The following is an 18,462-nucleotide window of genomic DNA, read 5'->3' as shown; positions in this document are numbered from 1 at the left end:
GAGTTTACACTCATTGTGTATAAATAAAGTGTTTATTGCATATCCGATCGGAATTTATTACATCAATAGCTAAAGACTCATAGGTTCGTCTTTACTGTGGGATGTACAAGTAGAGTTCTGTATAGAACTAGACACCTGAAAAATCACAGCCCATAATTGTACCCTTTGTAAATTTGAGAATAACCTCATATTATCAGATCGTTTAATCACATACGTGGAAAATGACGTTTCCTCTGTCAGTTCAACAACGTACCAAATAAATGAGTGCGCTTTCCAAAGACTGCCCTCTACTGTTCCAAAACTGTACATGCACCCAAAATCGCCCGTTTTAGGAGTTTGATGGTCAAATTTGAACTTTGTAATAAGATGACTAAAGGCAATCTGGTTCCATGGGATAACCCCAAAAAAAGCAATTATTTACAAAATGCTTTGTATATATATTAATAATCAAGTCAAGAGGTATAATCCCTTATGCAAAAACAAATCTATGGCTTCTGTAAGTATCCCTTATTGAAATTCAACAGTTATGGTTTGGCCACAAAATTAATCCCACAATGATAAGAAGTTTAAATAAATTTTCTGCAATACAGTAGTTTGCAGGGGATTCCATTGGTGCATGCTGAATAGCACATATTAGTATTATACAGAGATTGAGCCCTCTCTAAAATTGGTTTTGCCTATCAGGATATTAAGAAGTGTTGCTTTTCCCCTTTGGGTCTCCTTCTGAGCCTCCCGGATGATGTCGCTGAGTTGCTCCTCATCCTCACGCCTTAATATGTAACCCTTACCGCCATATCCATCCGCTACTGCATGATAATCTGCAAACAGGGGGGGTGAAAGTAACTATATTACAGTTACAGCATAAGAGATAAAAGCAATTGTGAAGCTCAAACAATATACCTGTAAAAGCCAGGCCACATGCCACATTGCTGCCCAAAATAGGAACCTGTTCTCTAGAAATTTGACTCCAACATGCATCATTTCCCACTACAGCAATAACTGGTGTCTGGAAACAACAGAGAAACATCATTTAAACATTGTAACTCCAGTGTAGATGGAGGAAGCAAACACTTGCATTGTGTCAGGTTTTTTATTTAATTTTATAATACATTTTTGCCTGCAACGAAGTATAAACTTGGCCTTGCTATTAAAGAACACTGCTCACTTTAAGTTATCCGCACATTATTATTATTATTATCATACTTGCTTGGAATGAAGTGGCTTTACTCCTGAATGCCTTTCGTCTAAACAGAGAGGTGATCCTCATCTGTTTTGACTTTTATGAATGTGTTTTGGTACACATGTACTAGGCTAAAGATTCATCTCACTCCGATGCCTCTGTGTTTGCAAAGCCACACTGCCGTTGTAAGTGAATTTGCATTTTGAAGTATACTACAATAGATAGAAGTATCATGGACTGAAATAACATGCATATGTACCTTATGTCGCGTGAACGTGTCAAACTCAGCAACACTGTATCCTAGGGAACCATCACCATAGATAATCCACACCTGAAAAGCGCAGATGGTCATATTCCATTAATAAAGTGTCAGGAGCAAGATTTTCTTTTTCCTTGAGGATCTTGCCACAGCACAGCACCTCTGATTCAGGCCGGCAAAGTTTTGCACCTAATGCAAATCCTCCTCCTACGCCTAGTGTCCCAAACGCCCCTGTCGAGAATCATCATTCACAATATTTACATTTGATGTAAAATTCAATCTTAAAGAACTTTTTAAAATGTCATTTAAGTTACAAAGAGTCAGACCAGACCTGGATCGAGCCAGCACAGTGGTCCGTGAGGCCTCAAGATGTAAGCAGCACTTCCTACAAAATCACCGCCATCTGCCACAATGATACTGTCTTCTGACATCTGCTCATCCAACATGTGCAGAACTTTTAGGGGGTTCAGGTGATGCTCTGTCTTCTCATTGGCTTTAGCCCTGCGAAAAAAAGGACCATAATTCTCTCTGCTTGATTTAATGTAGCCCTTGCTCATTAACTATACTAAATACATATTGGGAACATCCTCTTTCATTCACTCACTTATTTATGTTTTCTTTGACCACATCTCCTGCTTTGAGGCTTTGAGGCCATTCTTCTGGACAGTGGTGGCCCTTTAAGCCCTTGGAAAGTCGTACCAAAAAGGAACCAGCGTCACCTAGATAAAAGATGAACATTTTAACCATTAAAATGGCAGCCAGAAGATAGTCCACAATATTATAGCATTTTGGGCTGTTGAGTAAAGAGGAAAATGCCACAGAACACATAATAACAAACCTTGAATCGCTATAGTGGGTTTCCAGAACATATCAGAATTTTTTAGCAGTTGTGTCTTATCCCTGTTCACAGCAATGATCTTGCTACGTCTGTTCAGAACTTTACCGTAGCCCAAACGGAAGTCACATACTGTGCCTGTCAAAACAATTAGAATGAGTTTTCAAAACAATGAACCTCACCACTTCATCACTTTTTTCTCAATAAATTGCCGAATAGACAAAATGCTTCCTCTGACTTGCTTTAATATGGCAGGTTCAAGTGCTAAGTTCATAGGGCGAGTTTGAGCTTGTCTTCCTTATCATCAGGCATGACAGGAAAGAGCAAGGTTCAGATAAATATGATTGCTCATCTGTCAGGCTTTTGTGGAGTAAATTTTACAATATTTATCAGATGCATGAACAATTGCAGCAATATCTACACGCAGTGGAATAAATATACTGGTAGTTACATTACAAATATTTTTTTCTCTTCTCAGAGAATCACAGACTCATTCAATTCAACTCTTCATAACCTGGTCAAATGTAGGTTGCATTTTTCCCCCCAAGTAAATTTGGAAAAACAAAATGTCAATTTTTACAACTCTCTTCAGATGTCTTACTCTTTCATATAATTTACTCGTTTAACCAATATAACTAAACTTCAAATTGTGAGTTTAAGAGAAAAATGAAATGATGTCGACTGGAAAGATTTATTGTCTCACCTGCAAGGATCACAACATCAGCCACCTTCAGAGCATCACGTCTGTTTTGTCTAATGTGAATCGGGCTGTCTTTACCCAGCATGCCTCGGGACATGCCCCCAAGGAAGCAAGGGATGCCCAGGTCCTCCAAAGCAATCCTGTGAATCCATCAAATTTATTAGAATGGAAATAGATCTAAGTTATTTTTTATCTTTTTTCATGTAAGACAGACCTGACTAAAAGTCAAACCCACCATATCTAACAAGAAAACTAAATCTGGTCATGCATATGTCGCACTATACTTTTAACTGTAGGTGGGATATTCACACAAAAAGATGAAGCTCTTTAGCCTGCAAAAATCAATAAATAAGACATACCGGAATATAAAATGGGGGGATAAATTAGAGTCTTATAGTTTGAAAGTGACAGGGCTTTCAGAAAGAACACCTGATAAACAACAATTCGCTGAAAGTTGAAGTAGTTGAAAAAAGTAGTATTATGAAAAAGGAAAATATGGCTCAACAGATTTTACCTGATCTCCTCAACAGGTGTGGGTGGAAGCGTGGCTTGGCTTCCAAGAAGAATTACAGGCTTCTTGGCTCGGCTCACCAGCTCAATACACTTTTGAACCTAATATGCATGCCACATAAACATTCCTCACACTGTATGCCACTTAGTCTAGTATTTGACTGGCAAAGTCACTAGATTAAAGTGGGTTGGGGGGTCGTATCCACAAAGCCACATACCCAGGTTTAACGTACCTGATCATCTGTGGCTTGTGGGATGTGAACAGGAAGAGGTGATATATCTCTTCTCTCCCAGGCACCAGCAAAAATGTTCATGAGGTGATTGTTAAGGTACCTAGCAGGAATATATCAAGTTTCATCCTTCATACACATATCAATTAATAATCATACATCACTCTTTCCACATAATGGCAGAAAGTTATTTATTTATAGTTGCGTTGCAAGATATCAAATTTGGGACTTGGGTCCTTCATGACATGATGTGAGTCTAATTGTCTGCAATAGTAAGTATATCATTCTCTAAAACGTTTACGTACGTAGATGTTTCTATGTAAAAACTGCTCCACTCATGATGCTAAATAAGATCAGCAAAATTACACAATTGGGAAATAAATTAAATACGGACTCCTTTTCCATATAATGAAAAAATACATACCAGGAGACAAATTTGCCCATCAGGCCTTTGGGAGGGTTTTTAACAGCAAACTCTCTGGACACCAGATGGAAAGGGTACAGTGTGTCGATGGGGAATTCTATGAAAACAGGCCCAGGGGTTCCAGACTGAGCGACAGCCAGCGCCTTTCTGACAACGGGTACGATTTCTCGAACTGTTCTGATTGAGGCACAGAATTTGCAGAGAGGCTTGAAAAGAGACATTTGGTCAATGTCTTGCAGTGCTCCTCTGCCCTGGGTACACAACAAGAAATAACATAAAAAAACATGGGCTTGGATATAACAGCAACATTTATAACACGTATAAAAAAATTTCAAAACCTAGTATTAGACTACCTGAAGGAGTGTACCTGCAGCTCCTCCCATGAGCAACAAAGGTGATTCCGCCATTTGAGCGTTCTTAATTGCTGTCACTGTATTAGTGAGACCTGGACCAGCAGTCACAACAGCTATACCAACAGTGCCTGGTAAACAGTAAAAGGACATACAGTTTCATTACGGACAGTTATAGTTATATCTACAAGCATTGTCATAATTCTAACATGTTCTACTCTATATTGACACACATAAAATAATGTACACTATTTTCATTACCACATATATAAAAAAAGCAAAATATCATAGTTTTTTACTAAACAAGATGAATACAAAATTATACTTCATTACTATCACTTTAAATGATAGTGCAAAAATTTCCCACATGACAAAAAAATCCCCCAAAAACTGTTGTAAGATTTACTTATGTAGTTTATACCAGTACAACACAATTAAAAAAAAAACCTGCTCCATTTCCAAAATTTCAATCAAATACCCGTATTTCTCACTACGTGCAGCTCATCCTTCATGTGCATTTAATTTTGCCTTAATTTTGACATTTCCTCCATGAATGTTCCACTGCACATTGTTAGACAAAGCCCATATATCATCCTAGAGCACATAAACACCTGTAGTGTGGATGTTATTTATTTATTGTAATTTAATTTGGCACTAAATTGTTCTCAGTCTGTGTCAACGTTTTCAGCATCATGATAAAACACACCTAATGTATTTAGAAATAAACCGTGAATATGAATCTAACGGACTTCAAGGTTAGGGATACCCACAAACATGTTGCATGAAGATGCCTGAGAAGGTAACCAAAAGCAAATAATCCAAAAATCTGTTCATTTATTTTGAATAACGCTGTGTATCCACTACATAGTGCTTTGCACCTGAAAGTCGTGCCACAGCATCAGCAGCAAAGACAGCCGTGGCTTCGTGCCTGGTATCCACAATCCGAATACCCACTTTCTCGCAGGCCACCAGGATGGGGGAGATGTGTCCACCAACCAGAGTGAAGACATATTTAATCCCATGGGCACGCAGGACATCTGCCACACTTTCACCACCATGTCGAGGGCTGTTGATCTCAGTCTGCAGAAAATGGGAAATAAATAAATAGTTAGAATTTAGGGTAATATAAATATATATATTGGACGGACAGGTAGGTCAATGGCAAATATTAGATGAAGGGTTTCTGCCAACGATCTATAGGTAGGCTAGGAGACAAGCATTGGGCTAGTGAGGTGATTTTTATTGTTTGAAAAATATATATATTGGACGGACAGATACGTCAATGGCAGCGTCATCCTGAGAGATATACGTTGGCTAGGAGACAGGCATCGGGCTAGTGAGGCGATTTTTATTGTTTAAAAATATATATATATATATATATTGGACGGACAGCTATGTCAATGGCAGCGTCATATATATATATATATATATATATATATATATATATATATATATATATACACAGCTACGTCAATGGCAGCGTCCAATATATATATATATATATATATATACACTAGGCAAGCAACAGAGGGCACTCTCGATCTCTATTTACCTTTATGCATTTATACATACGAATCAACAAAGCAGATTTGTAAAATTTTAATATAAGGATGTTTTGTGATCTTAAAAATGGTCGTTTAGAAGTTAACGCTCAGTGTTGTTATTGCGGTTGTCAATGTTGTAATTGTTGTATTTTGTTTTTGAAGGTAAACCAATTAGAGATCTTCTTGAGTAGTTTTGAGGTTGTGGGATTTTTTATTTTTGTTTTTTTTTGTAGCAAGACGTGGGGCCCCTAGACGGAATAACTCGCGCTTCCTCGAAGCTTAACGGCAATTCGGGAGTTTCGTGTAGCACTCCAGAGTGGCGAAACTGCGTTTTAGGATTTCGACGGGATTAATGGAGACAATCAGGGATCGTTATGTAGTTTGCTAAACCGGGGGGCGGGCTTGTTTTGAAACGGTTTGCGTTAGGCAATGAGATTCTTTTCAATTCCTCGATGTATTTGATGTATAGCCCTTTTACTCTTAATGTCTTTGCTATACACGTGTGACTTTCTTATCCTCATGCACTTTTAACACTGGATTGACTTATATATATATATATATATATATATATATATATATATATATATATATATATATATATATATATATATATATATATATATATATATATATATATATATATATATATATATATATATATATATATATATATATTGGACGCTGCCATTGACGTAGCTGTGTATATATATATATATATATATATATATATATATATATATATATATATATATATATATATATATATATGACGCTGCCATTGACATAGCTGTCCGTCCAATATATATATATATATATATATTTTTAAACAATAAAAATCGCCTCACTAGTGATATATATATATATATATATATATATATATATATATATATGTATATATATATATATATATATATATATATATATATATATATATATATATATATATATGTATATATATATATATATATATATATATATATATATATATATATATATATATATATATATATATTTAGCCTAAATTCTAATGATAACCCAACATCGCTTCAGAAACGTGGACAGAGCCCACCCTGCCCACCACATCCCCGCTAACCCTAAATTCTATTGATAACCCTACATCGCTTCAGAACCGTGGACAGAGCCAACACTGCCCACCACATCCCCGCTAACCCTAAATTCTAATGGTAACCCTACAACTAACCCTAACCCTAAATTCTAACGATAACCCTAGATCTAACGCTAACCCTAAATTCTAACGATATTCCTAAATTCAAACAATATCCCTAAATTCTAACGATGTCCCTACATCTAACCCTAACCCTAAACTCTAATGATAACCCTACATCTAACCCTAATCCTAAATTCTAATGATAACCCTACATCTAACCCTAATCCTAAATTCTAATGATAACCCTACATCGCTTCAGAACCGTGGACAAAGCCCACCAGTCCCACCACATGCCCAGTAACCCTAAATTCGAACGATAACCCTACCACTAAACCAAACCCTAAATTCTAATGATAACCAAACATCTAACGCTAACCCTAAATTCTAATGGTAACCCTACAATAACGCCAACGCTAGCGCTAAGGTAAGGCTAGGATAAGGCTAGGTTAAGGCTAACGCTAAGGCTAACGCTAAGGTTAATGCTGACGCTAACACTAAGGCTAACGCTAAGGCTAATGCTAAGGCTGACGCTAACACAAGTGCTAACGCGAAGGCTAACGCTAAGGCTAACGCTAAGGCTAATTCACTAGCGTTAGCATTAGCGTTAGCATTAGCGTTAGCACTAGCATTAGCGCTAGCATTAGCGTTAGCATTAGCGTTAGCATTAGCGTTAGCATTAGCGTTAGCATTAGCGTTAGCGTTAGCGTTAGCGTTAGCGTTAGCGTTAGCATTAGCATTAGCGTTAGCGTTAGCGTTAGCGTTAGCATTAGCGTTGTCATTAGCATTAGCATTCGCGTTAGCATTAGAGTTAGCATTAGCATTAGCGTTAGCGTTAGCATTAGCGTTCGCATTAGCGTTCGCATTAGCGTTAGCATTAGCATTAGCATTAGCATTAGCATTAGCGTTAGCATTAGCATTAGCGTTAGCGTTAGCGTTAGCATTAGCGTTAGCATTAGCGTTAGCATTAGCGCTAGCATTAGCGTTAGCATAAGCGTTAGCGTTATACATTAGCATTAACGCTAACGCTAATGCTAACGCTGACGCTAACGCTAAGGCTAGCGCTAAGGCTAACGCTAAGGCTAACGCTAAGGCTAACGCTAAGGCTAACGCTAAGGCTAACGCTAAGGCTAACGCTAAGGCTAACGCTAACGCTAAGGCTAAGGCTAAGGCTAAGGCTAACGCTAAGGCTAACGCTAATGCTAAGGCTAACCCTAACCCAATTCTAACGATAACAGTACATCTAACGCTAACCCTAAATCTAATGGTAACCCTACATCCAACCCTAAATCTAATGCTAACCCTAACCCAAACCCTAAATTCTAATGATAACCCTACTTCTAAGCCTAACCCTAAATCTAAAGATAACCCTAACCCTAAATCTAAAGCTTACCCTAACCCTAAATTCTAATGATAACCCTACTTCTAAGCCTAACCCTAAATCTAAAGATAACCCTAACCCTAACCCTAAATTGTAACTCCAACACAACCCTAAATTCTAATGATAACCCTACTTCTAACTCTAACCCTAAATCTAAAGCTAACCCTAACCCTAACACAACCCTAAATTCTAATGATAACCCTACTTCTAACCCTAACCCTAACACAACCCTAAATTCTAATGATAACCCTACTTCTAACCCTAACCCTAAATCTAATGCTAACCCTAACCCTAAATCTAATGCTTACCCTAACCCTAAATCTAAAGCTAACCCTAACCCTAAATTGTAACTCTAACACAACCCTAAATTCTAATGATAACCCTACTTCTAACCCTAACCCTAAATCTAAAGTTAACCCTAACCCTAAATCTAAAGCTAACCCTAACCCTAAATCTAAAGCAAACCCTAACCCTAAATTGTAACTCCAACACAACCCTAAATTCTAATGATAACCCTACTCTAACTCTAACCCTAAATCTAACCCTAACCCTAACCCTAAATCTAAAGCTAACCCTAACCCTAAATTGTAACTCCAACACAACCCTAAATTCTAATGATAACCCTACTTCTAACCCTAACCCTAAATCAAAAGTTAACCCTAACCCTAAATCTAAAGCTAAGCCTAACCCTAATTGTAACTCCAACACAACCCTAAATTCTAATGATAACCCTACTTCTAACCCTAACCCTAAATCTAAAGCTAACCCTAACCCTAAATCTAAAGCTAACCCTAACCCTAAATCTAAAGCTAACCCTAACCCTAAATTGTAACTCTAACACAACCCTAAATTCTAATGATAACCCTACTTCTAACCCTAACCCTAAATCTAAAGTTAACCCTAACCCTAAATCTAAAGCTAACCCTAACCCTAAATCTAAAGCAAACCCTAACCCTAAATTGTAACTCCAACACAACCCTAAATTCTAATGATAACCCTACTCTAACTCTAACCCTAAATCTAAAGCTAACCCTAACCCTAACCCTAAATCTAAAGCTAACCCTAACCCTAAATTGTAACTCCAACACAACCCTAAATTCTAATGATAACCCTACTTCTAACCCTAACCCTAAATCAAAAGTTAACCCTAACCCTAAATCTAAAGCTAACCCTAACCCTAATTGTAACTCCAACACAACCCTAAATTCTAATGATAACCCTACTTCTAACCCTAACCCTAAATCTAAAGCTAACCCTAACCCTAAATTGTAACTCTAACACAACCCTAAATTCTAATGATAACCCTACTTCTAACCCTAACCCTAAATCTAAAGCTAACCCTACTTCTAACCCTAACCCTAAATTGTAACTCCAACACAACCCTAAATTCTAATGATAACCCTACTTCTAACCCTAACCCTAAATCTAAAGCTAACCCTCACCCTAAATTGTAACACTAACACAACCCTAAATTCTAATGATAACCCTACTTCTAACCCTAACCCTAAATCTAATACTAACCCTAACCCTAAATCTAAAGCTAACCCTAAATTGTAACTCTAACACAACCCTAAATTCTAATGATAACCCTACTTCTAACCCTAAATCTAAAGCTAACCCTAAATTGTAACTCCAACACAACCCTAAATTCTAATGATAACCCTACTTCTGTCCACTGTCCACGGTTCTGAAGCGATGTAGGGTTATCATTAGAATTTAGGGTTACTGGGGATGTGGTGGGCCGAGGGGGCTCTGTCCACGGTTCTGAAGCGATGTAGGGTTATCATTAGAATTTAGGGTTAGGGTTAGATGCAGGGTTATCGTTAGAATTTAGGGTTAGGGTTTGATGTAGGGTTATCATTAGAATTTAGGGTTTGGGTTACCATTATAATTTAGGGTTAAGGTTAGAGTTAGGATTTAGGGTTAGAGTTCGAATTTAGGGATAGGGTTAGCATTTAGGGTTATTATTTAGGGTTAGGGTTAGAGTTAGAGTTAGAATTTAGGGATAGGGTTAGCATTTATGGTTAGAGTTAGAATTTAGGGTTAAGGTTAGAATGCAGTGTTAGAGTTAGAATTTAGGGTTAGGTTTGATAGCTCCAACAAGTTTAAGAATCACTGGTTTATAGGCTTGTGTTCTCACCTTGTGTAACAACTGGTACAGCAAACCAAGTTTATAGACAGCAAACACCAGTCCACCTAAAGCAAACCACGTAAAACATCCAAGAATGGTCCCAAATGACTCCATGCTTCAAAGATGAAACGATGACGGAAAAGGGTAAGTATGGTCAACTTTAACAAAACATTGAAATTTACAGCTAATCAATGGCAACGTAGGCTAAAATGCAAACAATTGCAACACGCTAAAGGTCACCGACTGCCTGTAACTTCATTGTCGAGTGAGCAAATACGAGATTACATGGGGAGGATTAAACAGTAAAGTCGATTCTCAAAATTCTGGCGATATCGATACTGTCAAATTCATTCTTCATGTATTTACTCATCTAAAAAGGCTAGCTTGTATACTATATGTGAATTTTGAGTCTGCCTTCAAAACAAAATTCAGCTAAAGAACAATGCGCGAAATATTATCATTTAAAACCAAGTACATGTAATATAACAGCTTTAACGAATGCAAAATCTTCTTGTTGTTTTCGTTTTGCCAACATATTGCATCGGGACTAATACCACATACAACAAACTTTTATTTTGACATGGAAAAAACCCTTATTCCGGATTTTGGATTCAGAGTTTACAGTCTCACATAAAAGTAAACTAGGAAATAGTTTCGCAAAAAAGGCTATGTTAATTTGGCGCATTTAACGTTTACTAATAAGACAACATTGATTTTAATAACGACAATAATAATTATGAAGTTGTTTTACAACAAGTGACTTACATTAAAATATCCACTGTTTAGTGTAGTATTTCAATTGCAGCGTCGCTAATATCCAGCAGGTGGAAGTGTTCTACCTGAATTCAATGGCTAAATTTTTAATCATTTGATTCATACCTTTGAATCAGACTCTCTGCAAGATTAACCATTTAAGATGTTTGTTTGTTTGTTTAATAATTGATTTTGCACCCCAATTCCCCTCTAGTGCTGTGCTGGTTTATTGCATAATTGTCATGGTTGTCAAGAAACAGAATGATAGAAATGTCAAATTTACATGTTAGGTTTAGTTGCTTTAACATGATCAAATTACTGCCTGTATAATTTGCATGCTGGGGAAATGTATAGATTTGTTTTCTGATTTAAAAAAATGGAATAATTATTGGTCTGTCTTCAAGCAGGAAAAATCATCTTATGAAATGGTAATATTAAAGAATTATACAACAATAACTATAGTTAACAGTAATAAAATTGTACATTGAATGATCAAATTATCAAAAATATTTGACAAGATGAACAGGTCACATAAATTAACAATCACTGATCATTTGTTAGATTTTTCATTATATAAAGATAATTAATTCCAGCTGACAGGCATCTCCCTGAAATAATACATTCATTGTAACCAAACAGCAACACACGGGTAATGAGGAAAATATTGGAGGTAGGTATTTTAGGTGGAGCTTACTTTGAGGGAAAGTGAGTTCCAGGACATGTAAATTTGATCATCATCAAAACAGATATTCATAGAATATCCTTTGAGGCATGAAACATTTATTCTGTGATTTTCATGCTTGGGGTACTAACATATGCAGCATATACGTATCGGATGGTTATGACCCAAAAAGGGAAACGCTATTGAACCAGAACACAGCTTACTTTGAAACTACAAAATGGAAAACAGTTCACTGACCCTGCAACTAAAAGTTTAGATTTATACTGCATGTCAATAGAGCAAAATTATTTTTTTATTGTTTTATTTAATTTTTATTGCTACATTTATATTGGTATAAATGTCCGACAATATTGTGGCTCTCTAAGCATGACTAGGATGCGACCCGAACCAAAAACGAGTTTGACATCCTTGGTAAAGCAAGATTTGACACGCCTTTATTATACAGGCAATTTAATATCGTTGGTACATGCATTCTAGCTTGCATAATTGATTTAATTAAACTCATACAATTGAGCAGTCAGACTAATTTTAAACTGTAAATCAATCTCAAGCCCTAATACTATAATATTATTGAAAATTAACCATACATCCATTTTTTTTAACTTCCACCAGTCAACAACACTAATCATGCTCTTACTCCTCAGGGTGAGGGGCTTGAAATGCACTAAAACAATATCTAAAAGCTCGAGAGAATGTAGGGGTCCTCCTATGAAGAAAATCTGGACACACATGCTATTAAGTCCCAGCCTTGTCAAATATGGCCCCTTTCGCCAATCTGCATACATTCCATGGCCATGGTGAGCAATCAAATGCACTGTGCACACTTGAATTGGTCAATTTGCATCCACCCAGCAGACATTTTCACTCTATCAGGGACACGCTCCATTGAACAAACTCTGATTTCACTTTCAAAGTGTTTTTGAAACGGCAGCTGCATTTAGGCTGCAGTGATGGCTAATAACAAATGCAACACATTAATATATGTCCTGTATTAAAGGGCTTGTATGACCCTTGAACATTTCAAATACACACTTTCATTAAGGCTTACATACACGTGAAACTGTTAATATAAGATTGAATCTCATAAATGAAATGTGGTATTGACCTCCACATTGTTTATTCAATCATATGCAGGATACACCATGAATTACTTGAAAGAAAAAAATGCCCATTCCTATTCTTTAAACAAATATATTTCTTATGATGGCCCTTTTTATTGTATCTTATCCTTTCCTGTAAGTAACCTTTGACTATTGGAATGTTTAATTTGTGGGGTGCCCTGCGATCACCTGGCCACCAATTCAGGGTGTCCCTTTCCTGGTGCCCATAGTTAACCTCAGTAATTTTTCATTTATTCACTTTCCCAACCGCTTATCTTCAGAGGGTCACGGGGGGTGACCCCGGTGAAGATAAGCGATTGGGAAAGTGAATGAATGAATAATTAGTGAGGTTATGCTCCACTTTTGGATAAAGAAGGATTTTACAATGCCATTAGATGTACCGTAAATGTGACTATGTTGGTCTGTATGTGCCTTTCTGTTGGGTGGTGGCCAGGTGAGGATGAATCCTGCCTCTCACACCCACATCATCAGGGATCAGCTGCAGTCACCCACAAACCTAACGAGGACAAGCTGAATATAAAATGGACGGATGGATGGGTTCTGTTGTATTTATTTATCTGAATCAGAGCTGATTGGAAGTGTGGCTGAGGCAAAAGGGGGTCAGTTCATTTTGAGTCACAATGCCTGATGTTATCCTTTCAGGCATCAATGTTTAGAGGCAACATAGAAGGACAATGCAGTGTGCACGCACAAAGTCAGACAAACAGCAAGTTGGCGGCAAAGAATTGTCATTTCCCACCGTGACGTAAGTGACCCAATGTCAGCCATGGACTGATCCAAGGGACAACTGTCGCTTTTGGGGCCTGAAATATGGCACAGAAAGTACATAATTTCATGGTTGGTTTCCACCCTCCAACCATTGTTTAATGTTGACATTGAACCTGTGCTATAACATATCTTTGACGGGTGATTATCAAATGTTTGAGAAAAACGCCCCTCAGGTGAGAATTTACATGAATGTTTTAGTGCCGCATTATCATCTTGTTTTGGAAGTCATGCAAGGTAATGTTAAGAGATTTGCATATTCTGTGCACAGTCAACACTTTCACTTGATCCTTGTGCGCAGCAAAAGATTATCCTGTACAGTTTTCTGCTTGTGATGGACATTCCAAGTGCTAAGTGTAGATGTTTAAAGTCCCTCAAAGACAAGTAAAGAGAAATGCGTGGGTGCGAATTTGTCTACTCTAAGCAATTATCTCCCCGTAACACACTGAGGTACAGCAAAGGAATTATGCCAGTCCATGAGTTGACTCCCAAAGGAAATAATGCAAATTCATCTCTTTCATGGCCAAACTCTCACAACCAAAATACCCTCATCTGTACAGTTATTTATATGACCCTTGTGAGGATAAGCTGTACAGAAAATGAATGAATGTAGAGGTTGTTGTTTTTTACTCCAGTTCTAAAAAATGTTTACTATCATCATACTTATGGTCATTTTGCAGCCCAAGACAGCTTAAGACACAGGACAAATTACCAATGAGCGACAGCAACGTGAATTAAAACTCTGGGATAGGCTCCAGCAGCCCCCGAGAGAATAAGCAGTATGAAAAATGGATGAAGATTCAATGTACATTCTGGTGAAATTTTGACTGAATTCAGTTAAAGTCAGAGACCCTCCATTACTGCCCGTTGGTAAAATTGCAGAGTAAACCATGTAGTGCTATCAATTGCATGTTTGTGAACCACTTGGCTATGTGGTTGTGGGCAGAAGTCTCAAGTGTTTTCTGGCCAAGCGCTCAACTGTAGCTCGGGGCAATCTGGGCCTGATTCAAGCACAACAATTTCATCATTTGCGCTGCGTAGCAGTGATTGAAGAGCAGCCTGGGTTTGCATGATTCATCGTCACTGCTTTGTAATCTCTTGCACAATGAGCAGTAGCCTGCATCAGGCAACTGCAAACATACAGTTCTTTAATCATATCGGTTTAAAAATGTTGTCACATTTTGGCTATAAATGGATACACGCGATATCAGGGATTATGTACCGTGCGGTATTGTTTTTACGGCACATGGCTTGGAGCCAGGCTTTTATGTTGGGTTGTCAAAATCTCACAGAAAGGGGGACTCCTAACACTATAGCTGTATAGCCTTTAATTGAGCTGAAGCTTAAACTACATGATATGTGGTTCTCAATTTATAAAAAAAAGGCTGAAAGGGCAACTGTGTTCGTCAGTACCCAGAACTGTGAGGCCGACACACTAACCACTCCTCCACTGTGCCACCCAGAAACAATTTTAAATCATTTAAATGATATATTGAAAAGAAATCATGTATCATAGAAAAAAAGTTGCGATTAGTCAGCACATAGCTATTGATACCTGATAAGACTCATCTGCTCTTTCATTTCTGTATTTTCAATAATATAAAACTGTACTCATAAATAACTAACATGGATCTAGTAGCGTTTACTCAGATTAGCGAGACTGACAAATTAAATAACTATCGGTCGGTTATGTCAAAATAGCAAGCCATAATCATATTGTCAACAGTAATTTGTAGGATATTGATGATGTCTGAGCATTTCAAACTTTTCTAGCAAAACAAATGGGGGTTTTTTCTTATTATTTACAGTTCTTCATTTTTAAACAATGGCAAATACAGAGAGGTTAAACAAATAAGAAAAGAGTAGAAAGGTGCTTCTGCCAGCGAATAAAGGACAGCTCTTGAAGTGGTAATGAGCACAGTATACTGTTCCCAACATCCCCAGGTGTCTACTTGGGGAAGAGCAGTGTAATGAACTTTACAGTTGTTCCAGAATTTAAATTAAGACACCTACCTAGAAATAAATAAATATAAAAACATGGTTGTCTCTATGAGCTGTTCATTGCATTGAAAGGAAATTCAGCAAGATTAGAGCGAGAGCTCAACATTTTGAATTATTCACACCCACTCAAATAATTGGCAGACAATTGCTTTCTTCCTGACCTTCTTTGTATGGCTGCTTCAGCATGATCAAATGGGAAGTTGAAGTCTCAAATTGTGTCTTTGCGTTTGGAGGTAGGTGGTTAATCGTGTCATAACAGTTTATTGTCTTGCGGGGATACACAATGCAACACTCGTGGGGTATGTGAAAGAATAGCGCTCAATAATGAAAGAATAAAAATGACTTCAGAGTCACCGTCAGGAAAGCTAATTTTTGTTTGATAAAATATGTATTTATGCGAAGCCTTCCTCCAAAGAAAGGCTAAATGCATCACAAGAAGAGACGACCTTGCAGAGCTTATTCAACAAGGTATCTACCATGGCAGGGGAGAAGGAGGCACAACTTGGACTTCAAAGCCTCATAGAAGGCTACAAGAAATGTGGCGCAACAAGTCTCTACAAAAAAACCCACAATTTTTAAGGGTTAGGTGAAGCTTATACTTCGTAACCTATCTACTAATGTCTACCGCTTCCCATAAATACTTGAGCAACCAAGAGCCAACTTCATTCAAGCATACCTTTAGGTCTTCTTTGTGTTCAGAGTTCATTCTTTAGTCGTTTTGCACACGTGTTGTCTCAAATGAAAAAAGAGAAAACCCATGAACGATCACGGAAAGATATTGAGGTTAGAGGTAGCTTTTTTAAGCAGAAGTGAACTCTTTTTATGGCATAACCATTAACTAAAAATGTATACAGCGACACTTATACAGTAAAGGGACACAGTAGTTTTTATGTATCTGTAGGGTCATGTCCCTAGGGTGCCTTGAGCAAATCCAAGACAAAGAGTCTACGAACAACATTGGTTGGGTTCCCGAAGACAGATACCAACTTATTCACACATTTTCACATTCCCCTGTGAAATGTTGCACTAGTCTCTGTGAGATTACACAAAGTCATCACTGTTTTTGATGAATCACAGCCTGAACGTGGATACTTGTGGAGCACAATTAACAGTCTCAGGCTGTGCTGTGGTAATATTACACAACAGCAATGAAAGACCCATCTTATTCTGAAGTTTAAACAACCTAAAATGCTGTGCCATTGTTGAGTTGGCTTCTTTTCAAAAAGTCAGTATTTACATTCCTTAAAATAAATATATATTTTTGGTTACATTTCATGGTCATTGGATTGGACATCCAGATTTTATCTGTACAGAGACATACTGCACTGTTGGTGTTTTAGATGATAAGATGCAAGAACTTGCTTTGCCTGATGGATGACTGCATTGTGTTTCATGGTTTTGTCTATAGACACCAGCTCGCAGCTTTTGAGTTCTTATCTTTTTTATAAAAGATAAAGCTATTTTTGTGAAAGAGCACAAAAAGAGATAGCAGCAAGATCCCAGTCTTTGGCAATGGTATTAACCCTGAAATACAGCCGTGAACAATTATTCAACGTAGATATAAGTGTCAGATTACAGGCCTCAGTGGTAAACTATGGGAAAGGGAAGACTATTCAACAGCCTAACCATAACCCATTAACCAATCCATTATGTCCTGAACTGTGGTTTTTATAAACCCGAGTCACAATCTTAAAAATCATGCACCCGGCAAACCTCTCCTTCTTTAAGAGGTTGAATTACTGATTGAGGTTTTTGCAGCTCCTATAAAAGTGGGGGTGGGCCATCTCTGCATAATCATAGATTATAAGACTAGTATAGATTTCTTGACAAGGCTCTCTGTGTAATTTGCTGCCTTATTCATCTTCCTTCTTGATTCCTGAACTCACCAACACATCAATCTCATATCTGATGGATTGATTATAATTTTAATTATCAGGGATGTATGAAACTAAAATTAAGCAGTGCTTGAGTACTTAACGGTCATACCATTTTCCTGAACACTGATACGATTGGATGATTAAAATTCAGATAGCCATCAGTCAAATAAAAAACAACAACAACAAAATAAACAGCTACTATTTATTCTAAAGACTAAGGATTGATATTTTAGAGCTACTGTCGCAAGCTAAAAAAAACAATGCCGTGTGAATGATTTTTCTTTTTAAGATATAAAGGACTGTCTGAGATGCATAATGTTGAATCAAGTGACACCTTGAGCTATTCCATAATAGGCAGCATGTCCCTTCAGGGCAGTGTTTTTCTGTTGATGATTGGAATGGAATAGATTATTTTCCAAAGTGGGACGAATCTCGCAGGTAACGGATTTGGTATATTTTGCCTTTCACCTATGCAGAGACTTTCATTTGACTTTTATTGGACTTACCATATATACATATAAATAGCTCGATAGTGCATAAACAAATAAAATAGG

General features: G+C 37.3%; 1 protein-coding gene across 1 annotated transcript; it reads right to left on the bottom strand.

Moving 5' to 3' along the window:
• Positions 1-3: 3 nt before the first annotated feature.
• Positions 4-11,135, bottom strand: ilvbl (ilvB (bacterial acetolactate synthase)-like). The gene is made up of 14 exons (XM_077611178.1): positions 10,719-11,135; positions 5,367-5,568; positions 4,492-4,619; positions 4,139-4,389; positions 3,718-3,817; positions 3,489-3,586; positions 2,978-3,114; positions 2,278-2,412; positions 2,044-2,158; positions 1,771-1,940; positions 1,600-1,670; positions 1,440-1,511; positions 901-1,006; positions 4-818 (listed from the first exon to the last, which is right to left on the bottom strand). The coding sequence occupies exons 1-14, from the start codon at positions 10,821-10,823 to the stop codon at positions 640-642; spliced, it is 1,869 nt and encodes a 622-aa protein (XP_077467304.1). The 5' UTR covers positions 10,824-11,135; the 3' UTR covers positions 4-639.
• Positions 11,136-18,462: the final 7,327 nt, after the last annotated feature.

This window comes from Stigmatopora argus, chromosome 10, assembly GCF_051989625.1.
Source record: "Stigmatopora argus isolate UIUO_Sarg chromosome 10, RoL_Sarg_1.0, whole genome shotgun sequence".
In the NCBI taxonomy this organism is placed as follows: Eukaryota; Metazoa; Chordata; class Actinopteri; order Syngnathiformes; family Syngnathidae; genus Stigmatopora; species Stigmatopora argus.
This window is presented reverse-complemented; position numbering and strand designations above follow the sequence as displayed.

Bases quoted from the DNA above. Each gene is read 5' to 3' on its own strand.
- ilvbl (XM_077611178.1), bottom strand. From the start codon at position 10,823: ATGGAGTCATTTGGGACCATTCTTGGATGTTTTACGTGGTTTGCTTTA. The intron at 4,390-4,491 runs GTAGTCTAATAC...TTGTGTACCCAG, and splicing joins CTGCAGGTACACTCCTTCAG to GGCAGAGGAGCACTGCAAGA. The intron at 3,587-3,717 runs GTACGTTAAACC...CATGCATATTAG, and splicing joins CACAAGCCACAGATGATCAG to GTTCAAAAGTGTATTGAGCT.